The 27419-nt window shown below is 40.0% G+C and overlaps 1 protein-coding gene across 6 annotated transcripts in view; it reads right to left on the bottom strand.

Moving 5' to 3' along the window:
- Positions 1–27419, bottom strand: part of USP47 (ubiquitin specific peptidase 47) — a 66968-nt gene that overhangs the window by 18569 nt on the left and 20980 nt on the right. For 5 of the 6 annotated variants that reach the window (XM_039340305.1, XM_039340310.1, XM_039340309.1 and 2 more), the window contains 7 exons: positions 25995–26144; positions 5375–5470; positions 5127–5279; positions 4446–4613; positions 2776–2907; positions 1241–1317; positions 420–475 (listed from right to left, as the gene is read on the bottom strand). In XM_039340305.1, the coding sequence (XP_039196239.1) occupies positions 420–475; positions 1241–1317; positions 2776–2907; positions 4446–4613; positions 5127–5279; positions 5375–5470; positions 25995–26144 (832 nt within the window). The remainder of the gene's footprint in view (positions 1–419; positions 476–1240; positions 1318–2775; positions 2908–4445; positions 4614–5126; positions 5280–5374; positions 5471–25994; positions 26145–27419) is intronic. The other variant, XM_039340307.1, reaches the window with a different exon arrangement.

The raw sequence follows: 27419 nt of genomic DNA, 5'->3' as shown, positions 1-27419 counted from the left end.
ACACACACATAGACACTTTATGCATAGTCTATATAATATGCATTTTCATGCATATTAAACTACTTATTTGTAGAAATATGCACTGCACATATCAAACAATAAAATCTTTAGCTTAGTGCAAGAGATTTAGTAAATAAAACACTCTTTCTTCAAAAACAGCTAATCTGAACTAAAATACACTTCCAACAGTTATTTTACCAGCACCCATGTTCATAAAAACTATTTCCTGCAGCATGCTATCAAATTCACAGAGAAAAAAAATCTATACACGTCTTCTCATTAATTTGGATTAATATTTTTCCTCTCATGAATTGGAGAAAAGCAATCTAGCTAGATTTTATAGAAGCAAGGTGATTTAATCACAACAGAAATATTATTAAAACCATAATCAACCTGTGAATAATGGAATGTGTACTTACTTGCATTTCTAGTTGTGTCCTTTAATCTATATATAAGCATATATGCATTTGTCGAGCTATTGGGGTGATATAAAAAAAAATTATATCTTGCATGTTAAAATACATGTGAGTTTAATAGCCCAAAACAAAATGTATAATTACATCTTAGTAAAAGTAATTATATGCACTCAACCTTTATAATCAAAGGATCAAACAGCACACTATTCAAATCCAGAAGCATTTCTATAGACCTCAAAGAATAAGTCTTAAAGGTACAAGACTTCTCTGCTTCAAATAAGCTACATCCCATTTCTCAAGGCAGAAGATCTGGAGCCTCACTTTTCACCGAATGATAAAAATGCAGCTGCCATTTCAAAGTGCCAAATAATTAAGGATAATGCTGGAAATGAAAACCGAAGCGCACTTATAGGTGCTACACCAGGCAGCCTATAAATGCAGCTGGTCTGGTCTTGGCCACAATATATACATGCTTCTTAAGGCTGACTTCCTGAGCTAGAGCATCTAGCCTATCAATCTGCTGTAGGTCTTCAGAACGGAAGCTCCCCAACCTTGTGCTATGGACTGAATGTTGCTTTCAACAGGCTGAGGTACTTTCTATTCCTCATTTTGAACAAAAGTCAAGGTATTTATGGATTTTATGTTGCTGGTCTTTAAATGGCTATAAATATGGTTTTAAAGATTTATATATTTGCATTGTAAACAAACCAGAATCATCTGTGAATGTGCGACATATAAGTCCACTAATTATTTACTAAAATAAATAAATGTATTAATCCATTAAGAGGACAAAGTTAATCAGCTACAAAAGTACAAACTGCTACCTTGCAAAAGCACTGGAGTAGTAGCCACGGCTTCCAGATGTTCCACCATAAGTTTTCTTAATGTCTTCATGAGTTATCTAATTGGAAAATTAAGGTGATACACATTTAATGTAATTAAATGCATTGCATATTTAATATATAATATTCCAGGAAACATAACAAAGTCCTTCATGGAAGTCTTATTTCTCTGTGCACTACTGTGTTTCCCTGAAAATAAGCCCCTTCCCTAAACTAAGACCTACCCTGATATTTTGGAGGTGGGCTAATATAAGCTCTACCACAAAAATAAGCCCTAGTTAGGATCCTGTCCACTCCGTCCCACCTCGCTGCCACAATGGGGCAGGAGGCCGCATGGCACATTGTGCTGCTGCCACAAGGTGAGGCAGGTGGGGGAGGGGGTGGAGCTGCCCCACACCCGCTTAGCTGTACTTCAGGCCCTCCCACCAGGCCATTCCTTGATCGGTGACCTTTCACCCCCCTCCTGAGCCAGACTGCTATGCTACAGCAGATGGGATGGGCGGGGTAGGACCGATCCCCCTCTGTCATTTTGGAGCCAGGGGGGAGTGATGGCGAATGGCTCCACTGCCGCTGTGCACAGCTGGAGGGGCTTTCTTTAAGCTTTGCCCTGCAGATCACCTGCTCAGGCGCAGCCGCCATTAACCATGTGTCATCTGTCTCATGGAGAACGGCGAACGTAGCGGCTCTGCACAGGGATGCAGAGCAGAGAACAGCACTTGCTTTCTGCCTGCATTGCCCTGCGTCTCCCTTCTCCCTTCTGGAAAAGGCAGCCCCGTTTCCTGTTGCTTGTCCTTCCGGCGCAGCTCCTCCCTCTTCCCGAAACCATTTCTGCGGCCTCCTGTTGCAAGCACCCACAGAAGTGGACCGGCAGCCACATGGGCTGCCACCGTGAGGCGAGGCAGGTATCACGAAAAATATAAGATACCCCCAAAATTAAGACCCAATGCCTCTTTTGGAGACATAAATAATATAAGATAGAGTCTTACTTTTGGGGAAACACGGTAATAACTTGAAGAATCATATTCCCTTTTCCCCGTCCTTTCCTTCAGCAGATAATTAACATGTTTTGTTTTCAATCTGCCTGCTTATTTTTTTTCCCCCTTCCTAATGATGTCCTTAGCTTGTGTAAATCTTGAGGTTTCTTTAACCATGCTAAAGCCACAAAAATGAGCCTGGAGAAACCATGTAGTGACTGTTACAAATATATGTCTTTACCCTCAGCAAATAAAGAAAACATTAGGAAGAAATACAAACTGGCTCTAAACTCCCTGGAGTATAAGGAGGAGAAAAAGGAACATCTAGTCAGGGTTTCAAGATTCTGTTATTACAGCCTATCTCAATAAAAATAAAGTTTCAGCCATTGTCAAGGAATCTGTTTCCTGACCTGGCCTACTTTGAAGAGCTGAGATGCTGATGCCACTTTTTAAATCTGCATTCAATTTAAATTTAAATCTATATGCTGTTTTGTTTCATTACAGGCATTCAGGATCTTTGTTGAGATCACTATAATAACTTACCTTGCTAACATGTTGATCATTGAAACTGTACCACTGATCATCACTAAAGGATTTTATGCATGCATAATAGTGACCGCCAGCTGCACTTCCCGAATGAACCATAACAGAAAATAATTCATATAGTAATGAATTCTGTATGATAGAGAAAATAGCAAATACAGATTGGTCAAAAAATATTTGTATCACTGTTTGAGTTACTTAATTTTTTAAAAATTCTTTTAAAAGTATTTTATTTTATTTTTCATGCTATTCATATCTCATGTCCTTTGTTTTGTGCTTAAAACCTCTAATGTTAATACTAACATTTAAAATGACGCTCTTGTTCCTTGTCCCATTAATATGAGAACATATTCAACGCAGTCACATTTTGTGAGATATCTAGCTCCTCTGACAAGAAACAAAACAAATCTGAACATTTATAAGAATATTGAAGTAATAACACATTTTATAAAAATTAAATATTAAATTATCCCCCCAAATCACTCTAATTCTAATATTTCCTGCTCATTTTATTACCTATATTATTACTTCCAATAATATCTGTACATTTTTATTTCTTGTCATCTTATTTATATTTTAAGCATCTTGCTATGGTACTCTCACCAATAATATTCTGGCAACAGAATGTATTTCAGCAAGTTGGCTATGACCATAAAAGTCAACATTCCATATTATGCTTTTGTTTCTTCCCTTGCTGGGAATTGTTGGCTAATACTATTTTCCTTTTTCTACAATAGGCAAAATAACTGCTGTTATTTTAGAAAATTTTCCTACAGATGAGATCAGCTATTGACATTCATTATTATAAAATCATTGTAATTCATGTTCTCATTATTGGTAAAAATGTCTCTTGTAAGATATAGATAGATAGATAGATAGATAGATAGATAGATAGATAGATAGATAGATAGATAGATAGACAGACAGATAGACAGACAAGACAATTGACATAAGGCTATTTCTATTACAGGTAGTCCTTGAGTTATGACCACAATTGAGCCCAAAATTTATGTTTCTAAGTGAAACATTTGTTATAAGTGAGTTTGCCCCATTTTATGACCTTTCTTGCCACAGTTGTTAAGTGAATCATTGCATTTATTAAGTTAGTAATGCAGTTATTAATTGAATCTGTCTTCCCCATTGACTTTGCTTGTGAGAAGGTCACAAAAGCTGATCACATGACCCCAGGACACTGCAACTGTCATAAATATGAATCAGTTGCCAAGGATCTGAATTTTGATCATGTGACCATGCTGCAATGGTTGTAAGTGTGAAATATAGTCACTTTTTTCAGTGCTGTTGTAATTTTGAACAGTCACTAAATGAATTGTTTATAAGCTGAGGACTATCTGTATATGGGAGTATAATATGGGACTAAAAGGCTAAAGGCTAAAAATTTACCAAAACTGATATACTAAAACATATTTGTCTGTTGAGGACTAGCTGTATATGGCCATGGGGTTGTTCTAAACTTTAGTGGCCTCCCCTCAGGTCGTTTTGCAATTAACTGGAAAACCAGCTAACAGTGTACTATCAATTTACTGACAAATTTTCGTAAGGCAAACAATATTTTGTGTTACTTTGTACAATACATAATAATAATCCTAATAATGTAAATATGCAATAATTTCAATACGCGTATTGAAATAGCATAAGATTATATAAGGTACCTTTTCACTAACAACTTTTGAAATTCTTTCAGCAGCACTATTGTTTTCAAGACATATTCCTTCATCAATGCCATCGTCATTAGAAAAGTCATTGCTCATCTGATCACTGTGACAACTGCCTTCATTCTCTGCTCCACTATCAGTGCAGCTCTCTGTTTGAGGAGACTTCTTAAAACAAGTCATAAGGATTAGTTTATAAACAATAAAGATTTGTACATCTTACAAAATAATTGAAATTGTAAAGCGGAGTCAACAGCGCATACCTGTGTACAACATGAGAATTAAATTCCTTTGTAAAAATATTCTACAGACTTTTGTTAGTTCAGCTATTGATGGATTCATATGTTCTCTCTTATTACACACAAATACCTAGAGATGAGCACATTTTACAAATGCACAACAGCAAGGAGGCATTTCAGGAAATATAAGGTCTGCATCTTCCCCCTATTGATTGGTTACCTTGCACTACTGCACATGTGTCTGTATGTATGCATAGCAGTCACAACCAAAATCTAGGTTTTACATTTAAAAAGTTTGAAAAGTGAAAGAAAAGACACTACACGGCAGCTGATCCTGATTTTCTGAATAAATTTCAAATTAACCTGATATGAAATAAGTTTATAATTTACAGTCAATTAAGCTATTTCTTAAAACATAATCCATATATATATTGATTATTACCTCATCTTCAATATCAATGAATGAGCCCATATCTAGCTCTTCCGGAAATGTCATACGGTCGTTAAGTTTTATTCTATGCATAGTGGTATAATCAAAATCGAATCTTTTTAACTGCAAGGTCAGCAAATAAGGAAAATGCAAAAATCGCAATCCCTGCAAGATACAAAGGGAAACCAATTGTCAAAGATGAATTGCATTTCGTATATGTTAATACAGCCACCTCATTATTTAGGTTAAAATGTGCTTACCTTTCTTGCATCACATTTCTTCTTGCATCGTTCACAGAAATACTGATTGGCACCATCAAGAATCTCAGGCTGAATGAAAGCATGTAGAGCTTCCTCCTAATCAGAAATTTTTAAAAGACCAACTTTACACATTATGCAATAATTTGACATCAACGATTCTTGAATTTTATAACACATGTCCGTGAAGAAAAGTAGATAACAAGTTTCTTCTTTTATATTTTCCCTTCAGTAAGCAGCCAAATCATGATCTGTAAAACATTATTTATTAAATAACTGATGGTTCCAAGTTTAGATAGTGTAAATAATCTAAAGCAAATCTGTTACCTTGCACATCACATTAAATCACAGTGGCATAGGCAAATCATCCATCCATCAGTTCCATATCTCAGCCACTTGATTTAAAGCTGGCTTTATTTTATTGGGAACAAATATACAGTACATTTTTAATTACTAAAATTATATCTACTCTAGGAAATATTTCCACATTAATCTGAAAACTTAACATTTAAGTGCTGAATGTATTTCTCTGTACAAGTTTCCTTAAACACAACTGGTTTCCTATAAGATATGACTTGAGAATATCTCTTGCTCTTACCAAAATAATTTGATTCTTTTCTTATTTAAGTACTTTTCTATAAAACCCTACCCAACGTGAGACTAAACTACATGCAGAGGTCTACTTAGCATGTCAATTATCCTTATGTCCCCTTTAGAACATCCATGCTATCTAACAAGACACAAGTGATGAAGCAAGGGAAGAAATATTCTATCAACTCAACTATACTATCTTCAGAAAACCAAAGACCTAATAACAGAACAAGACAAAATTATGGTTTCAGTTGATGTCACAGAACATTTTACAGACACAGAACTAGTGAAAAAAATCCATGGCAGCAGTACCACACAACACACCCAACATTAAGATTGAAAGGGGCGTTGTCTTACCTTACCTTACCTTTTCTCAGCACGGAGATGGAGAATCCACCAATGGGTTTAAACTGTGTTCCTGCCCAATCAGATCAAGTCAGCTAAACGTGCTATGCCTGCCTGGGCTAGGGTGTCAGTCTCGACGTGGGCGAAGCCATTGACTGACAGCAAGATGTGTTGGCTCATGAATCTAACCCTAGGCCTAAATGACCTGCGAGGGCGGGAGTGGATTCTCCATCTTCGTGCTGAGAAAAGGCGTTCAGGTAAAACAACGCCCCTTCTCCAGCACTAGAGATGGAGAATCCACCAATGGGACATACCAAAGCTTACTGTCCCTGTGGGAGGGGAGCAGGCTGGTCCGGTGTGTTATCTCGAGGTACAACCTATTGGAGAACTCTCCTACCAAAGGAGGCCTCCGCCGAGGCAAACCTGTCCAGTTTATAGTGTCGTATAAAGGGCGACGGTGAAGACTACGTAGCCGCCCTACAAACGTCCTCAATGGACGCTTGAGTGGCCCAAGCCGCCGAAGTAGCTGCACTACGGGTTGAGTGGGCCGTGACATGTCGTGGAACCGGCAAAGACTCAGACTGGTACGCCCCCGCAATGCATGCTCTGATCCATCTGCCAATTGTGGAGGAAGATACCTTCTGACTCTTGGAAGAAGGGCGGAAGGAAACAAGAGGGCCTCGGAATTGCGGAAGGCAGCCATCTGTGTGATGTAGCAACTGAGTGCCCTACGAACGTCCAGAAGGTGCCATTGCCATTCCAGAGCATGAGATGGATTAGGGCAGAAATAAGGAAGCACAATTTCCTGAGCCCTATGGAATAGAGAGTTGACCTTCGGTACAAAGGTAAAAATGCATAAGTCATCCCTAGTGGAAAGTGCTGCTATCTCAGATATCCGTTGCGCGGAAATAATTGCCACCAGGAAGGCAACTTATGAGATAAGGATCGCAAATCACACATCCTGAGAGGCTCAAAGGGAGGCCTGGTGAGAGCCTGGCGAACCCACGGCAGTTCCCACGAGGGGTACCTATGCACCACAGGGGGCTTTGTGTTTGTGGCACCCTTGATGAATGAGCGAATCAATGGGTGTTGACCAAGAGATACTGCGGTGTCACAGGTAAGTAGGGTGGAGAGAGCAGCAATTTGTCTGGGTAATGTGTTCGGAGCCAAGCTCCTTTCTAGGCCCTCCAGAAGGTAGTTTAAGATTCTTGGACCTGTAAAGTCAAGTGATGGTTTGTGTACCACGAACAGAAATTCCTCCAGGTGGCCTCATAAATACGGTTGGTAACGGGCCGATGGGAGGCCTGGATCATGGTAATGACTCGTGGCGAGCAGGACTCCTGGGATAAGATCCTGCGCTCAAGTGCCAGGTGGCTAACTGGAGCCATTGAGGATCCGGATGAAGCAGGGTCCCCTGGCTGAGTGAGACCCAATCCGGAGGAATCCTCCATGGGGGCACTATGGAGAGGTTCACGAGATTGGGGAACCAAGGTCTCCGCGGCCAGTACAGGGCCACTAGAAGAACCTCCGCCCTTTCCCGAAGGAGCTTGCGGACAACCACCGGAAGAAGAGGGAGAGGAGGGAAGGTGTAGAGCAGTCCCTCCAGCCAAGGACACCTGAGAGCATCCACCCTTTCTGCTCCTGGGGAAGGGAAATGGGAGAAAAACCTCGGTAGATGAATGTTCGTTGGGGAGGCAAAAAGGTCTATTATCGGTAGGCCGAAGCTGTTGGAGATCTCTCTGAAGATATGCGGATGCAGGCGCCATTCCAAGTGTTCCACTGTCGACCTGCTCAGGAAGTCCGCCTGTCTGTCCGCCTCCCCTGATATGTGGTCGCCTTGATGGAGACAAGGTTGGTCTCTTCCCAGAAGCCCAGCAATAGGGCCTCGGTCAAGAGTGCATGGGATCAGGTGCTCCCTTGCACTCACATGGGCTTTTGCCGCTACATTGTCTGTGAGGACCAATATGTGATGCTTCGCTACATGCTGCAGAAGTGACGGAGCACTAGGTGTATAGCCCTGAGCTCCAGCCAGTTGATATTGTGACAGAGGTCTGAGCTGGACCATCGGCCTTGGACCTATTGTGACCGAAGTGCGCTCCCCAGCCGAACAGGCTGGCGTCGGTCGTAAGGATGAGCCAATAGGGTTCCTTGAAATAGGACCCTCTGAGCATGGCCGGCAAGAGCCACCACTTGAGACCTCTCAAGGTGATGAGGGACTCTTACCCGCCGACTGAAGGGACTGATGTTGAGTCTTTGGAAGGGGAGTAGGAACCACTGGAGGTTCTTGGAATGAAGCCTGGCCCATGGGACAATTGCCACGGCTGAAATCATTTTCCCTAGTAATTGGGAGAGAATGGCCAACGTCACCGTTCATTCCCTGCATATTTGGAGGACTAACTCCTGGATGCTATCCCGGCATTCCTGGGAGAGATAGACCCGGCATTCAACCGTGTCTATGACGACCCCTAGGTGCAATAGTCTGGTTGTAGGAACCATATGGCTCTTGGCAAAGTTTACCGAGAACCCATGATTCTGGAGCACCCCTATCACCAGTCCAAGATCCGACTGAGCGGCCTGGATCAACGATGACTGGATTAGAGTGTCGTCCAGGTAACACTGGAGTCGGACAGGCACCAGTCTCAGGTGAGCGGCCAGAACCATCAGGATCTTGGTAAAGACTCTCGGAACCAAGGACAAGCCAAATGGGAGTGCCCTGTATTGGTAATGGTGACCCCTGTAGGTGAACCGTAGGAACCGGCGGTGGTTGAGAGAGATGGGGATGTGAAGATATGCTTCCATGAGGTCAATAGACATCAGGAAGTCTCCCTTTCTTACATTTCCCAAGATGGACTGGAGCGTTTACATCTTGAATTTTCGGTATGCAAGATGATAGTTCAACCCTTTTAGGTCTAGGATAGCTCTCCATCCCCCCGAGGCCTTGGGGATGACAAAGAGGATAGAGTAAAATCCCCAACCTCTCTGACCCAGCGGCACCGGTTCTATGACCCTTATGCTCAAGAGGTGACGAATGGCCTCTTGCATTAGACCTTTCTTTGTGGGATTTCTTAATTGAGGACAAGATATGAAACGTCCCGGAGGGCTTTAGACAAATTCCAGGGACAGGCCGTGATGAATGGTGTTCAGGACCCAGGCATTTATGGTGGTGGTCTCCCACTGACGGGCAAAGAAGGATAACCTTCCCACTATGGGAGGAGCCACCCGAGAGTCACTTGGACTGTCGGAAAAGGCGGCCACCCCCTCGAAAGGGCCGCTTGCCCTGAAATTATTGTCTGGGTCTGGAAAACGTTCTGTCAGGCAGCCTGTCTTGCCTGGCAGGAAAGGGACGGTTGGGCTGGGTATAGCTGGGAATAGCTCCAGACCGAAGGGACTGTCTCCGGGTGTAAGACTTGGCCCGTCTGTCGGTTCGCTTTATGAGATGGTTGAGCACCTTATGTTTGTCCTTATTTTCTGTCAGGTAAGGTGCTAAGGCTTCCCCGAACAGTTTACCTCCTTGATATGGAGCTGCTGACAAGCGCCATTTGGATTTAGCATCAGCATGCCAGTGTTTTAACCAGAGCATGCGACGTGCTGTCACGTTAGATGCCAAGGCTCTGGAAGAAAACCTGGCTGCGTCTAGGGTTGCGTCGGAAGCATATTCCATGGCCGCTACTAGTTTGCTCAGGTCCTGATGTGTGCGGATATCCTCCAGGGGAATCCTGGCCTGGAGCTGTTGGAGCCAGAGGAGAGAGGACCTAGTAAAAAAGGATGCTGAGGTGGTTGCTCTAATAGCCCACACTGCAGCTTGATGGGTTCTGTGGAACATCAGTTCCCATCTGCGATCCTCTGCCTTCAGGGCTTCAGATATATCCCGAGATAGCGGTGGGGGATACAAGAGGACCCAGGGGCTCGTCCACTGCGGGCACCTCCAGGGCATCAGCCAAATCTTGGGCAAAGCTGAACAGTTTTTTGTCATTCCCATTGGGGAGGGGAAAGGTGCCCGGGAGGCCCACTGTTTCCGGACCGCATTGAGAAAAAGGGACGGCCAGGGCACATGGTGTTGGGTTATTACCGGTTCGGTGAAGACCAGATCCGCCTCTAAGTCTGGTGCAGTTGCTGTTGCCGGGGCCAAGCAATTGGGCCCAACATGAGCAGTGGAGTTGGCCTTGCGGAGCAGGGGAAGAAAAAGAGAAGGATTAAACAGACCACCAAACGATGGTGGTTCTGGGGAAGATCATCGTCATCTGACCATGGGGCATCTAGCTCTGGATCGTACTCATGAAGGGATGAAGTCCTGCAATATGAGAACTGGGACGGGGAGGAAGGTGCATGATATGCCGCGGTAGCTGATTGAGGGATCGGCAGAGAACTAACTGACTCAGCCCTGGGTGCCTGTGACCTGGCCTCGAGAGCTCGCTCTACCGCCTGAACAATTAGCGCCTGGAGGTGGTCCTCGGGGGAAGGTTGGCTGGTTCTGCTGTCCTGAGTCCAGCGGCCGTGGGAGTGAAGGTGGCTTCAGGGTTTGTGGGACTGGTACAAGATTGAGAGACATCGTGGTCTAGACCAGGCGCAACAGTAGAAGTGAGAGGTTCTCCAGGTGACCAGACCCCCTGGGAAGAAGTAGAAGTGCCCAGGGTAAGTCAAAAGGAGGGGCCCTGGCCTGTTTGGCCTTGACCCTGGCCTGCTTTTGTGCTTTGGAGAATTCTTTCTCCAGGGCCTGGTGTCTCCTGCTGGCCTGCTTCTCCGCCATTTTGGAGGTTTTCCCAGCAGAAATGGCCTTGGCCTTGGCTGAGATCCTGCCAGCGGCCTCTTGGTTGGAGGATCTGAGCCGTTTCCAGCCCGAGGAAGAAGGTAAGGTGTCCTTGCTCTTAGGGACCATATTGTCCTCCATTTTGGCAGGATAAACACAGGTGCACGAGAGGGTACCCCTGGTTTGTTTGAGGCGGCGTAGGCTGGGAGAAAGGAAAGGAGTAAAGAGCAGGGAACGTACTGGTCTCCCTGCTCCCCTGAGTGACGGTTGCATCTGTGGCTGCACGGTATTGCCTGGACAGCTGCTTGAGAGATGGCAATGCGGCTTACGCGATGGACGGGCCTGTGAGACAGCGAAGTCTCTGCCCACACTGAGCTGACCAGGCCTGGAGAAACCGGCTCAAGATCTTAAAAGAAAATAGGCAAGGAGAATGTATATTCTCTAAAGCTTTAGTAATCTGGCAAAAAGAGAAAGGAAATGGAAAAGGGTGCTACCTCCTAGAGGACTTTGAGGAATTTCTTGTGAGGGTAAGGCCTTGAGGCCTGTATAACAGTAGAGGAATGCCTCCCAAAATGGCGGCCGTGCTCTAAAGACTGCACTCCTGGTCTTGAGGAGTGCTGGCTCACATGTTTCTAATTGGTCTGTGTAGGATTAAGGCCTTAAGGCCTGTATCGCGGCAGAGGCGCAGAGGAAAATGCCACCCAAAATGGCAGCCGTGCTCCGGAGCCTGGACTCGAATATTTAAGGAGAGGGTGCTGGATCTGTCTTATATCTCCCCTTTTATGGTTTGTCTGATCCTGTCCCCCCTTTTTAGGCCAATGATTAATTGGGCGCAGAGGGGTGGAGGAGGGAGCCCCCTCCTCCAGCTGCTTTCCTGGGCGAAAGGAGTCTAGCTGCCACACGGTCCACAAAATGGCGGCCGCGTGAGGAGAATGGCAGTCAGGCCTCAAAAGCTTGGAAATTAACGATCCGGCTCTTGCAGGCCTCAGAGAGGTTGCCAGCAAAAACGGGGCATTTGCAACCCCCTAGAAGGTGGCCACCATGTTTAGAGGCCGAGAGGGGCTCGTCCGAGCACCTTCCGAATGCACGCAGCTTCAAATGGCCGCCTCCCAGCTGATCGGAGAGCGGCCGATTCCCAGATAGCGCCCATGCGTCCGGCTGTTGGAGCTGCGGTTGCAGGCTCCTCTGAATGAAAAAAAGAAGATTAACAGGCTTAAGAGCAGAAACGAGGGAAGGCAGGGGAGCTGCAGCACTGATCCCAGTGCTGTATGGGGAGAGAGGAAAGTAAGTCTTAGTGAGACTAAAAGCAATGGAGAACTTGGAGCTTTTCTGCCAAGGGAGAGTGGGAAAAGGGAATCTGTAATGTTAGAAGTCAGTCTGGAACAGCGCTGAATTCAGCACTGCCTAGGAGACTCAGAGAAAATGGAAAATCCACCAATGGTAATGTACCTGTCTAAGAGCCAACTTGCACGTTTGTCCTGGGCAAGATCAAGTCGAGACTGGGACACCCTAGCCCAGGACAGGCGTAGCACATTTGGCTGACTTGATCTGATTGGGCAGGAACACAGTCTAAACCCATTGGTGGATTCTCCATCTCCAGTGCTGGAGAATAGCCAGGATCATGGACTTTGTCAACCTCTGCCTCATTACCTATTTTCAATCTGATAGACAAATATAGCCAACAAATCATAGAAACACCAATGGAACCACCACTTACAGGACTCATAATAGAAACTGCAGCATCTAGAAATTATACCATTTCCAACAAAAATATGAATCCAATATGTAGATGGCATCTTTTCATAATAAAAAGGGACGAAGGGACACATGAAACAATCAACAGCATCTTCAAAGAAATAAAACTCACAAAAGAAGAAGAAAACAATACACTACCTTTCTTAGATATCCTTATCAGCAGAGGAAATAATGGCAAATTAGAAACAGAAGTTTATCCAAAAAAACCCATCTATACTAACCACATGCTCAAATACCAAAGTAACAACCCCAACCTTCCATAAGAGGAGCTGTGGGAAAAGTACAAATGCACTGCAGCAACCTAGAATAATAGAAAAGGAAAAAGAGTGCCTATACAATATCTTCCAAGAAAATGGATACCCGTGAAACTTTATCAGAGTCTGACCATTCAATCCATTACAATACAGCCAATACAAGCTATAAAAAGGATAATATTGCATACATCAAAAACATCTCAGAAACAACCGACAGACTATTTACAACCACATGGCATCATAACACACAAGCCAACTAAAACCCTACAAGACATCTTAAGTATATCAAAAGACTGTCACTATGTTGGACAGGCAGGTAGAAGACTAGCAGAGTATCCATGAACACCAACTAGCAATCAGACATCATGATGAAATCTCTTAATTTCACAACACATGGCCAATTTATCCAGTTTCCTAGACAAAGCTAAATCTAAAAAGACTAGGGGAATTCTGGGAAGCCTGGCATTTAGACAAATCAGCCATCAATAAGCACATAAACAAGATAAACAAATTCTGCATACCGTTCAAGGAAGACAAAAGCTAAAAAGGTAAACAAAAAGATCAGAACACCTCCTTGCCAGCAATCAAACCCCAGATAAACAGGGATTAACAGCAGGATTAATGCCAGACAAATAAGCAGTAAACAACGGTCTAATCAAGGAACTACTAAGGAGAAAATAATATCCCCAGCAACACTGAGAAGTCAAGGGTATATAAATAGGCAGCAAACCCCACTCCCTTCTAGCACTGCTCAGAGAGCACCAATTGGACTTCACAGGATAATAATGCATTTGTGTGTGTGTGTGTGTGTGTGTGTGTGTGTGTGTGAGAGAGAGAGAGAGAGAGAGAGAGAGAGAGAGAGAGAGAGAGAGAGAGAGAGAGAGAGAAAGATCTTATTTCCAGAAGTTTCTCTATAGAAAAGCTTACCTTTTTACACCAAAGTATTCCTTTTGCTATTAGACCAATACTGCTTATCCTTACCACATTTATAAAATATATGTTTGGAAGATTTTAATTCATGGCTTTTTTTCAGCATTTTTGTATTAATTTGCTATCTTTTTATTAGGAAAAATGTCTGAAAAATGGATGCTAAAGGATGTTATTAAAATATTTGAAATATCTTTTAAATATGTAATTTACTATCTTGCAAAGCTGAAATGTGACTGGAAAAAAAGCACTTAACAAAATGTCCATCTAGATTTCAATGCAATAACCCCTTTTTCCACAACAAATCTTTTCAATAATGAAAATAAATTCAAATAGTAATCAGTTATATCAAAGATACTAATGACTATGGTGAAGAAAGTTTAGCGTTGGTCTAAATTCAATTCTGAGATTCAAAACTATTAAAACACTGAACCGGATTACAGTGAAAGTTAAGAGGAAAACAGATTCCCAACCTACTTAAAGTGAAAACAGACAAATTAGCCTGCTATCACTGTGTAATTTCAAGGCAAATGTTATCTTTTTTAAAAAAAATAAAATCCTGTAATTCAGTTTTTCTCATTACCAGCTGTTCTCTGGTGTCTAAATAAATAAAAGGGGGGCTTAGATGGTCAGAAGACTCACCAATTTCAAAATGACTGGTGCACAGCTTATAAGATTACTATCTAAAGCATGTTGTTTGATGGATCCCACTTTGGGAGGAGATCAAGGATAGGGGAAGGTCTTCAAAAAGCCTCCAATTCACCCCTTCTCCCTCCATTTCTGAGAGCTCAGAGAAGCACTAAGAACAAACAAAACAAAAGATTTACAGCCCTCGCTTTTTCACACGGATAAGAATTCTGTCACTGCTGAAACAGAAGACACTTTTTAAAAAAGCTCCTAACTCCAACGGTGGGGCAGAGGTGGGATGGTGGTCATGAGGCTAAAGAAAAAAGTAACATGCTGCTATAATTTTCTAAGATTGCTCTTCAAAATAAAACAAAAAATCTAGAAAATGCATACCTTATCTAAAAACCATGGAATAAAAAAACACTTTTTGCAAAACAATTTTTTTTATCAAAATGGGTTGCTGCTGAAAATTCTAGAAGGCATGTCAATTTGAAGTTTGACCCACATTATACACATGAAAAATCTAAAGCCAAAATGCACATTTCTTACACATATTGTAGAAATGTTGATAGTAACTGTGGCTTAAATATTTTTAGAAAAAAATTGCTAGCTACAATTCTGAAGCTGTGCATACAATAACATTTCCTAGTAATATTGAGATAGATAAACAAAAGTTGTATCTCTTTAATTAAAAAGTAAATAACATATGAATGGCTGAAAAAATAGGCATGTGAAATTTATGTAATTTCTGTGTGATGTGCAAGTCAACAAGGAACCATACTGGGCTATATTTATATACAGACAAAAAAAGAAATGATGCTTCTAAAGAACTTCTAAAACTAGATCAAAATTCATGAATGGTAATGCATTATTTAATGGCTTTACTGCTTACCAAGGAGAAAATTATGCTTAAACCAAGTACTTTAATCTTTTTACAGATCACCTTTAAAAATAGTTATTTACATAGTTCCTAATAATCCTATATTTCATTCTGGTATTTTTTTATTTCTAGAAGCTTTGTAATTTTATAATAGTGTAATTTTTTTAATTCATTTAGTTTTATATTCTTAATTGTCCATGAAAATATCACTATAAATATACAGTCAGAACCAAGTATTTACTTCCTTAAATCAAGTGCAATTAGTCAGATCCACCTTGCTGTACTGCTCTCACCTACAGATCATATTAGTTGAAATTAGTCCCATTTGAAAACCAGTAGAATTAGTGGCAGATTTAATACCACTCATATTTAATGGGAAACAATATTCAAATAACACCGATGATTTAATTACAAGAGCAAAATTAACAGTCTTTATTGTCTTATAATAAAATTATACAAATTACTGTAATGCAATAAATAAGTCAATGCAAAAGTTTTGTGACAGAGAGGCAGACTTTTTTTAAAAAAAAAAATTACAGCATCTATATTCTCTGAAGTCAGTGTGTGACTTAGACCAAACTAAGAAACAGATATTGCTCTTAGGATAGCTATACTGTATTTGGATAATCTTACAAGTTTGAATGTGCTTCTCTTCCTCCCTCTTTTATCTTCAGTCTTTGCCTAGACTTATGCCTTATTTATCTGATCAATGTCTTGGTGGCAGATCTTTCCTCTGCCCTCTTTTATACTCCTTTATACTCACTACAACTGTTGCTGCTTCAAAAACTTTCTTTCTCTCTTCCTATCTCTCCCCCGCCCACCTCCACTCCCTCATCCATGTAGATAACATAAATGGGATGAGAGAAAAGTAAGCTGGCTTTGGAGGACTTTAAAACTTTCAGGACAGATCTTTTCTGAAACATCTCTTTGAAATGCTTCAAACAACCATACTGTTAAAGTATAAAGCAAGCATTATGTAGAAACTAATCCTCATGTGTTTAACAAACTAAAGTTTACACATTTTGGCTTAACATTGTAATAAATCTTATCTTGTTATGTAAGATTTACCACTGCAATTTCATCTTAGTTCTACCATTTTTCTATGATATTCAAAGTGCCACTTCAAAAGTCTAGTCACTCTCCTTTTAGATTAGATCTAAATATGCTTAACAATGTGTACTTAGAGCAATTACAAATAGTTCTTGACTTAGAACCATTGTTTAAAAACTGTTCAAAGTTATGACAGTGCTGGAAAAAATGAGTTACGACTAATTCTTCCATTTACAACCACCACAGCATCTCTGCAATTGTGTGATCAAAATTCAGGTGCTTGGCAACTGGCATGTATTTATGACAATTGCAGTTTCCCGAGTCACATGATCACTGTTTGGGATTGTCACAGGGGGCTTCCAACAAAGCCAGATTTACTTAACAATCATGTAATTCTCTTAAAAACCATGGCAAAAAAGATTGTAAAATTGAGCACGATTGTTTTAATGATTGCATTGCTTAGTGAAAGAAGATCCGCTGGCAATTGTGGTCATAAGTCAAGGACTATAATATTTTAAAATATTTACACAAATATATTTCCAAAACTGGAAAGTTGTTTGTAACCTTTGTTCTAGATAAATTTTTAGGCAAGTATTTAGATTGTTGTTTAGTACCTGTCAGATTAAATCCTTTTACATGGCTAACCTTAGTCATAGATCAACAACTCCTGTTGCCTATTCTGTAGATGATTAATTCTTATTTGTGTGTAAAATGTAACCCTTTGGGCTAATTATTTTATGTAACATGAAAACAAGATGTAATAAAATGATGATATACCTTGGTTGTACTTTGGTTTAACCTGAATATTATCAACATGATTAAAAGACTTTTAATATGGACTTTTACACCCTCCAACATTATAGTTTTCTATGAAGCTGACTTTTTTATGGCTTCTACTGGTCTAAAAAGGGCATTGCAAACTCCTATTGATCAGAATAATTATTAAATATTAATTAGCAAAAAACAGGTTTTATCTTTTCTAAAATGACATTTAAATACAAATGACAAATAGATGTATTTCAATGCTACATTTAGGATTAAATGTACATTTAAGAATAAAGAAAACTAGAGCAAGTTAACTTAAATATCTGGAAGATTATTTTTCAGGTTCAAGGATAAAATATTCAAATTAAATATGTAGGTAAGAATATTTAATGCAGCAGAGCTACTATTTCAAAACAGAAAAAGTTTATTGTATTTTTTTTGCAGCTAAGGTATTCAAGGCAAAAATAATGATCAGTTGCTGAATGACTGCCAGATATATTTTACAAGGGTTATGGCTCATTAAAGATGGCTTAGGCTACATTTTTAGAATAATATTTGCAATTCCTCATGTGTTTAATACAATTTGCAGTCTGTGATGGGGAAAACAGATGCTTGAGCTTGCATCTGAATGGGGTTTATTTTTTTTTCCACATTCAACTTTGTTGGACCATTTTCAAACAACCTAGAACTAAAAGAAAAAAAATATGGTAATATATACAGTAGTGGCCAAAATTGTGGAAATCTTTGGGAAAAGTGTACAGTAGAAATGCCACCTTTGGTTAAGTTTCCACCAATTTTTCTTCTAATTTCTTTATAACTGTAACCTTGTTCACTTAATATTATTATTTTACATTGCTTTCTGGGCAACCAGTCAACTCTTTGCACCATTACTTTAATTTTATTATGTTTTACAAGCTCACTAAATGAAAGAGAAAAAAACCCCAACCAACTTGACAGTGATCAGATAACGCACTGACAAATGTCCTCCTCTCAGCTTCAATACATGACATCAATAATTGAATCCTGCTGTGATCTGATTGGCTCATTGCCAAAACCAGCTGACACCTGATTGGCTCTCTAAACACTCATGCTCATTGGCTATAATCAGATGAAGGAAAGCTACCTGATATCAACCTAAGCAAGTTGTGCTTTCTTTTTCTGGTTATTTGGCTATAACTTTTCATAGAATACAGTACAGATAATTGAACAAACTATGTTGCATTACATTCTTGATTAAATTTTCTTTCCATTGATATATAATTTTATGGTACTATTCCCCCCAAAAGTGGTATAATTAGCTATCAAACCTCAAAAATATACTTTTCCCAAAAGGTTTCCACAATTTTGGCCACTACTGTATGTTCTTCCTTGAGCAGTTTTCATTGGCATTTCATATAGCAGAATGCAATTTCAGACATCACATTTGGAATTTTGTATAAAACTTCAAAATAGTTCAAATGTGATTTCTAAAGATCTCAGAGGGACCAAGGATGAGTTTTAGGTTTATGTCATTGTTTTATTTATTTATTTTTAGCTACAAAGCAGCAATGCAAAGTCTGCAAAGAGCCTTGAATCAGCAGTCTTAAAAACAGGTATCAAAATATTCCGTTTTATGAGTACATGGGCCCTTGGGGATCATAGTTAAAAAAAAAAACCCAAGATATATTTTGAAGAGTCAGCAGGAAACTGACTAAATAAATAAATAAAATGAATTATAAAAAAATTCCTTTAAAATACTATTACAAATTGTAAATATTTATGATGACAATTAGAAACAATGACCAGATTGGCTTTTGGGAAAGGGCAACACAGATTAATAGCATTCATTACATTTTAAAAAATAGAAAATCACTTACCTCTAACTAGAGTTCTTTCAAGGTAGTATCCTCCATAGATCCTCTATTTTGGATAGTGACGTCTGTGGCAAGTCCCCTCAGAAACACACTAGCAAGTTCAAAAGAGCTTTACATTCCCTTCCACAAGCCCTATTAGCGCATGTGTCAATCCCATTATGATTATTTTGTTCTGAGTCAAATTCTTATTTACCCTTTTTAATGGAGGATATTACCTTCAGAGAAATCCATTTAGAAACAGGTGACTTTTCCTTTCTCTAAAAGCAAGTATCCTCCATAGTTCCCAAATACTGAAAACTACAACTAAAATATTTTTCTAAATAGAGGATCACCTTTGCAATCTAATATAGGAAAAATCTAATATTTCAGACGAATCGATTATTAACACAGTAGGTAAAGCAGCACATAATATTGAGTCTCAAGTTCGGATAATTGTAAGGAAAATAGGCAATACTCTCCGAACAGGAATAAAACAGGTACTCCTCAACTTATAACCACAATTGGGAATGGAATTTCTGTCGCTAACAATGCAGTAATAAAAGTGCGATGTCATGTGACCTCACTGCTTAGTAACAGAAATCCCACTACTCCTGGCTGTCATCGTTAACTGAAAATTGTGGGTTGTTAAGTAAGTACCCACTCCAATCCAAGCTATTCTGAGTGTGGTACCTCCTAGTCCTGAGTCTTAGTAAGTGCCTCATCTTCAAATCCCGCCACCTGCCTATCTCCCCCCCATCTCTGTTCCTTTGGCTGCCCTACTCCCGTCTTGCGGGGCAGCAAGCAGAAAAGCCCCAGCTGATCTTAGCCATCTTCTTGCTCCTGATGCTGACAAGATTTGTGTAGCCTGGGACTTCTGGTTCCGGATCATGGTGCCTACAGCTGCGCGAAGAGACTGCTCTCTTTGCCAGCTGATTCTCCGCTGCCGGTAGACCCTTATTCGGGTCAAAAAGCCGCCCTGGAGGGGCGACTACAGCTGAGGAGGTCCTTGTCGTCTGTGGGAGAGCGGCAGCTTCTTCCACGGCCCGAGATTGCTCCTTTGGGCCAACAGTAAAAAGACCAGTCAGTAAAATGGCCGTTCACCTTGCCGCTGTAACCAGAAGTCAGAAGAACATCTAAGCACAGGAACCACCGTGGGTGAGCCAGGTGAGACTTTTTTCTTTCCCACTCTGGGTTCTCCTTTTTTTTTTTCTGTGCCTGTAAAAAGCACTTTTGAAATTATTTTCCTGCTCTAAGAAAGCGGTGTTTGTGAGTGTGGGAAAAAGAAGCTTAAATGGACTGAATTAATTTAAAGTGACTTTTTTTTCTATTTTTATTCTTTTTTATTCACTTTGGGGTCTTGGGATTTTTTTTGTTAATACTGAATCGAACATTGGACTTAGTCTACATCTGAAGAATTCTTCTTTTTTCTGTGTTTTCTGATCTTATTAATGATATTTCTGGTCTCTGGGAGGAGATTTTATATTTTACTGAGGACACCTGGTGGAAAAAGTCAAACTTGCAACTGTCTCCTTTTCTGATGGTGAGACTGACTTTGACCTTCAGATTACCATAAAAGGAGAAAGACAAAGAAATTTAACAGCTGTATTGGTGGGGGTGGATACTGATTAAATGTTCCTTGAACACAGCCTCTACTAAATGATACAGACTGTTTCTAATTATTTTTGAAATGGAGAAACCCTATGTTCAACTTGACTATAAACTCATACTGGAAAAACTTTATGAAGCTACTGATCAAATATGTTTGCAAATAAAAGAGTGTACTATGGCAATAAAAACCAGAAATCCTGCTTTGAATTTACAAATTGACCCCCAGACTCTATCTGAACATTCTATATAGACCAAAAAACAACAGAAGCGCAATCAACTAAGGTTAAAGAAGATTCTACTTTACTTCATATGCATGCTGATGAGATCTCCGAGGAACTAAAAAGGACTGTAACTAAACCACTTACAACTTTAAAATCAACAGAAATGGACAGATAAGCTCAACTAACTGAGAACTATGGTAGCTTGGATAAGCAACTATTAACTACAAACTTGGACATAATTGAGCCTGCTATTCAACAGTTTCAGATGTGGAGACTTGACTCTTTAAAACAACAAGGGATTACTAACAAAGGAGCCAGGTCTTTAAAACAGAAAAGGGGACACTTTTGTTTGACCCAAAGGAAACTACAAGGCATAAAAAGTGACTTGTTCATTGATATAGAGGCGTTGTTATGGAAACCTGTCTGGCATAAAAAGAAAGCTAGAATAAGATTTAAGAGTGTGACTTAAGCTTTATATGGCTTACAGGATATGGACTGATTTATGGTTTAAGACAGTTAAATAAGATGTTACATGGAATAGAAATTTATAAAGGTTTGAATTTAATAAGAGGATATTTGTCTATGTATTAACATGTTTGTTGTGGATATAGTAATTTTGGGAGGAGGTTAAAAGAGTTTGACACAGATATTGAGGGATTGATAGATTATAAAGTATAATAGAAATAGAAAGGTATTTTTTTCTCTTTCTTGTTTTGTCTTTGTCTTTGTTTTTCTTTTTGTTTGTTTTTTCTCTTTTCTTTTTTGAACTAATATTTTTTTTATTAGAAATGATAGCTATTTTGTAATGGAAGAAGAGTAAGAAAAAAGAAGAAATGATATTAATAACTGTTTATTATGTTAAGGAAAAAGGGAATGGAGAGACACCTGAAGTGTTAATTATGTATTTATATTAGCAATATGGAATATAGCAATTGAAATAGTAAAGCTTAATATAGGATTTGGATTAATTTAGATCAGTGTTTCTCAACCTTGACAATTTTAAGGCATGTGGACTTCAACTCCCAGAATTCCACAGCCAGCAATGCTGGCTGTGGAATTCTGGGAGTTGAAGTCCATATGCCTTAAAATTGTCAAGGTTGAGAAACACTGATTTAGATGAAATGTTATTGATGATTGTTTTGATTGACTTAGCTATATTGAAATACATGAACTTGAATATAATATGTTATTAGAGGGAATAGAGAGGGGTTTTTTAATGATTTAATCTGAACTTTATGAGTATGACTTTGTTTTTGGACAATTGATTGCCCTGCCACCACGTTGATTCTTAAGCACTTGTTTGTAAAATGAAAAAAACTAATAAAACTTGTTTAAAAGATTTGTCTAGCCTGGCCCTTTGTGAGACAACTACTGGCCACAGGAGGATATCTTCCCCAGGTCTTGTGAGGAAACAGCCATGTGTGACCTTGTGTAGCCAGCAGCTGCCTTACAAAGGGCCAAGTCAGACAAACTTGGCCAGCAGAGGCAGCAAGAAGATGGTAAAGCCTGGCTAGGGCAGCAGAAGCTGCTGACTACAAGGAACCAAAAAGTGTGTGGGGGGGGGGGCTTCTGCAACTGTAACTATGGGCATGCTGCCAAGTGCCCAAATTTTGCAGAGGTGCAACAATGGCCATAATTTCAGGGACCTATTTTTAATTCTTTCATTCAGCGCTACCAAAACCTCAAATGGTCATAAGTCGAGGACTATCTGTAAGGTACTTGATATCAGGAATTTTTTTTCCTTAGTTAGAATAAATATAGAAAAAAAAGAACCCTATGTTATTTAACAAAACTGCTTCTTTGTTGAAGTACCAGCCCTTAATATTTTACCAATAGAAAGACAACACCAACAGAGCATTTTATTCAACTAGCTCTCATTATCCAAGATAATTTTCCATTAAAAACAAACTAATCAGAATATGGAGGCCCTAAATATCCTATTTATAAGAATATTTTATAGTGGTTTTATATACATAAAAATGTAGCATCTGCTAAATTGCATAGCATATCAAACTTAATAAAGCATAAAGGTTTCTACATACCGTTTATTTAAAATCAGAAAGATTATCGCACTCCACTGGCTATCTAACAACTGATTAGTTAGTAAAGATTATTTCAAGGTGACCTTGGCTTCTGGTGTTATCATGGACTAGTGTCATTTTCTTGGCAACAGTACAGAAATGAGTGCCTTTGTCATCTTCAAGGATATTTTTCAACTTCCTGTCTAACTTACAAGTTTGCTATCTCTTGGTCGTCTGGCATGGAATCTGCCTAATTGAATCTCCCAGTGCATATTCATTAGGGTAAAATAGTTTAGGTTTAGCCTGCAAGATTCTTTCTATATGGTATGCGCAAATAAACAACTAAACTTTGGCTGGATTGTTTTACGTCAGGGGTTCCCAACGGGGGGTACTCACACCCTTACGGGTACAAAACAATATTCTAGGGGGTGCAAAAACTTGAGTTTTCAAAATTATAGTGTATATGCATAATTTGTTGCCGTTATTTCGAACTTTTGTAAGGGGTACAAGAATACATCAGAAGCGTTCTAGGGGTGCAGGGTATAGAAAAGGTTGGGAGCCGCTGTTTTACATCATGTTTTGGCTAGGCCTAACATTGTCTTTAAAATAGTAACTCTATTTTAAAGGAGCTGTAACTCTAACTGTTCAAGATCAGCAAAAGTGGGCTAGGAGCAAAAGCCTAATTAGGCAAGAAGTTAGCATTTGCTTAGATTCAAATTCTTGAAAAAAAAGGCTGGTAACTTGAACCTACTAGAACATGTTAATAAGCATCTATGCCTGTATATATCTATCTTGTATCTTAACTGAGATTATAAAATATACACTCGTTTTTAAAAATAAATAAATAAATGCAACTGGAAGATCAGACAACTAAAGAAATTGTGGGTTTATTTGTTCAATAGACTACATCACTGTAATCATTTAAATCAGCGGTTCTCAACCTGTGGGCCGCGACCCCATTTGGGGTCGAACGACCGTTTCATGGGGGTCGCCAAACAACGCAGTCTGCCATTTTTTCCCTCTTTTCCTTAGCTGTGCTACTCCCTCTTATTCTATTGGCTTTTGAAAGCCAATAGACTAGACTCTATTCAAGAGACTCTATTCTATTGGCGTTCAAAAGCCAATAGAATCTATTGGCTTTCAAAAGCCAATAGAATAGACTCTCTTGAATAGAGTCTAATTCTATTGGCTTTCAAAAGCCAATAGGAATTGTCCAGGCTGTCTCTGCCCTGCTGAGCCCGCCAAAAGTCCCAGTCTGCAAACGGTGTTGCAAGTTGTCTGCAGCTAAGGTGAGCTTTCTGGACGTTTCCACCCCTCCCTGCTGAGCAACTACTAAATGTAAGTAAAAGAGGGCCAGGGGTGGGAGGCCAGCAGGCGCAGGGAGGTTGCTGGCGTGCGTGGGGCCCGGCGGGCTGGGCCAGCTGGTGGCCCAGCCGGTGGTCGCCCTACGCCCTCGCTGCCGCGTGCCATGGCCGCCCAGGAGCACCTGGCCTGCCTGCCGCACCAAACATGCAGTGGCCAAGGTAAGGCTAGCGGGGCAGCGGCAGGTGCAGGGAGGGTTGCTGGCGTGCGTGGGGCCTGGCGGGTGGCTTACCTGTCTTGGGCTGGGCCAGCTGGCGGCCCAGCCAGTAGTCGGCCTGCGCCGTCGCTGCCGCTTGCCAGCTATGCCTCGGCCGGTGCAGGGGGCGGCACCATGCATGTGCGGTGCTCCCGGGCCAAGGCGGTTGCTGGACGACGGCCTTCATGCACCCTCGGCCTGCCCAGTGTGCGCTCCAGCCGCAGGAGAGGAGGTGGAGTGTGTGCGCCTCCTCCTGTCCCGCCTGCAGGGAAATACAGGTAGACCTCGACTTACGACCACATGGTTGGGGGTCGCGGCATTAGGAAGGTTGAGAACCACTGATTTAAATACTAATTTAATTCCCTTGTTTTTAAAGCTGTCTATAAAGTCTTGTTTTGAAACCTTAACCATACAAACTCTATTGGTAAAAAAAAAATCAAATTTAAGTTATACACTGTAAAAAGTATCAATTTAGGAATATCATTAAAAAGTTACAATTCAGAAAGGCAGACAGGGAAATGTACCAGCTCTCTTGGAGACAAAGACATCTAATGACTTTTGCTAATCACTCTTTCTCAGCTCTAGGTAAAACGGAATGGCAAACTTCTGAAAATACTGACAGAAAACTGTATGGATCTGGCCATGTTTTCAACAGGAATCAGATTGATTCAAAGAACTGTGAGGTTTTTTTTTTTTAAATCCACCCTTTGTTGCCTGCATAGTGCCATGATGGGAAGGTAGTTAAGAAAACTGGAGTGATTAGCGTGTCTATTTTCAATTCAAAGTAATCCTTCCCGTCTCACTTATATTAGTCAGTATGAGTCGCCCTTATAAACAGATAATCACTGGTTATCCCAGTCTAAGCATCCTGAATAAAGCAAGATGGCTAGTATGAGAGGTTGGAGGGAACTAGATAGTGCTCAATTACTGATTTGGTAATATGGGTCCAATCAGAGAAAATTTGGTCTCAAACTCCATGCATAATAGTTTATTGGGACTTTAGTGAATATTCCAGAGGCATCTTAATACTGCCAATTTAAAGTTATCTTTCCCTAATCCAATCAAAAGCCTATCTGGAATTCCAAATAGGAATTCCTTTCCTATTTGCTGTAATATTTACCAATAGTTTCAGAATAATTAATTCATATAAACCCCATAATATGTTTCAAAAGTACATTTTTCTACAAGAAAGGCAGAAGATGGGTTGTTTTATTGCATCTGGAATGTTAAGATTTCACATGTTAATCGACTGCTTTCCTTTTCCCAAACATGCACTAGTAGAACTCATTGAAGGGTGTTCTAAAGCTTGCTAGTTGGTCTACTGCACAAAGACGGACAACCCAAGATGGAGTTTCCAGGATGATGCTTACCTTTAAAGAAGTGACAGTACTGTGTCATTATTATATAGAAAGACACAGTAGCATTCAGTTTAACATACACACCACACTAGCAAAGGCCTGATTGGCGCCGTAAGGTCGAATAACCAATGGAATATCCAGGTAAGTATCAATTCTCCAGCTCTCATAGCCACATTCCAGGCATCTTACATAGTCCTTCAGCTTGCCTTGGTAGAGCTGATTTATGAGATCAGCCTGCATTTAAGGAAAAAAAAAATATTTCAATATTCCAAAAACAAATTTGTTAACCTTTATGAAGCGTTATTTCCTGAAGAATTTAAGTTTAGCTGGCTAACATATTCTAAACTGCAAAAAAATACTTTATAATAGTAGTTCAGGATATGTATTCTAAATTGTGCCTTTCATCCTTAAGCTTATTAATAGCATTCTTTAAACCAGTGGTTCTCAACCTGTGGGTCAGGACCCCATTTGGGGTCAAACGACCATTTCATGGGGGTTGCCAAACAAGACTGTCCGCCATTTTTTCCCCCCTTTCTTTGGCCACGCCCCTGGCACCCGGTGATGTATAAGTGGTTGGGGGTCACCACAACATGGGGAACTGTATTATGGGGTCACGGCATTAGAAAGGTTGAGAACCACTGCTTTAAACTAAACAAAAAAAATAGAATATATTTAAAATTCAGAGCTATTGCTCTGGTATTCATTATATCAGCCTATTTTCAGTTACTTTTTAAACTGAAAATAGAATTGAACATTTCATGGCAGATATTTATTTATCCAATTTGTCTTAATCGTGTTTAATGAGAATTCTGCTTATTTCAATTCTAATTAAAAATAAATGCCTAATTCCCCTGAAAGCCCATATCAATTTCATATATATTCATGAATACATATGGTGTTCACATTTTAAGTCCTTTTTTACAGTTCATATTCATATATAAAATGATTTTAACATACTTTTACTTGAAATACATAAGCAAATATATTTTACTCAAATATATACATTTCAAAATGTATACATTCTTGAGCAGGACAAGAAACAGTGGAAAATTAATAAAGATTGACATAATGGATATATACAAAAAGGGAAAAGCAGGAGTCATGTGATCCAGATTCAATGCTGAATTGCCATAAAGAATCTAGACCCGTCTCCAGTCACTTTTTTCAGTGCTGTTGTAACTTTGAATAGTAGCTAAACAAATGACTGCAAGTCAAGAACTACCCATATATAGATTTCATGAATATAAAGGACTCACAAGTAATAGCTTTTTAAGGAACTTCTGCATAGTAGCTAAATATCAGTCTACTGACTGGTTCAGACACCTTTAATTAAAGATCAAAGACCACTTTGTGCAAGGAGTCCATATTGTGATTAAGATCAGGTAGAAGATATTGTAGGAGATATTGCAAGATCTCCTTTGGACAACAGCTTTGACACTATTTTGCATTTGTAGAAGTGTAAATATGTTAAATGGAAATCATCTATTTGAAGCACAGCATGATGGAGAC

Source organism: Crotalus tigris, unplaced genomic scaffold (genome assembly GCF_016545835.1).
Source record: "Crotalus tigris isolate CLP2741 ecotype Arizona unplaced genomic scaffold, ASM1654583v1 scf7180000017744.3724543626:3957646, whole genome shotgun sequence".
Classification (NCBI taxonomy): Eukaryota; Metazoa; Chordata; class Lepidosauria; order Squamata; family Viperidae; genus Crotalus; species Crotalus tigris.
The sequence above is the reverse complement of the archived record's forward strand: the minus strand, read 5'-3'. Positions and strand labels throughout refer to the sequence as shown.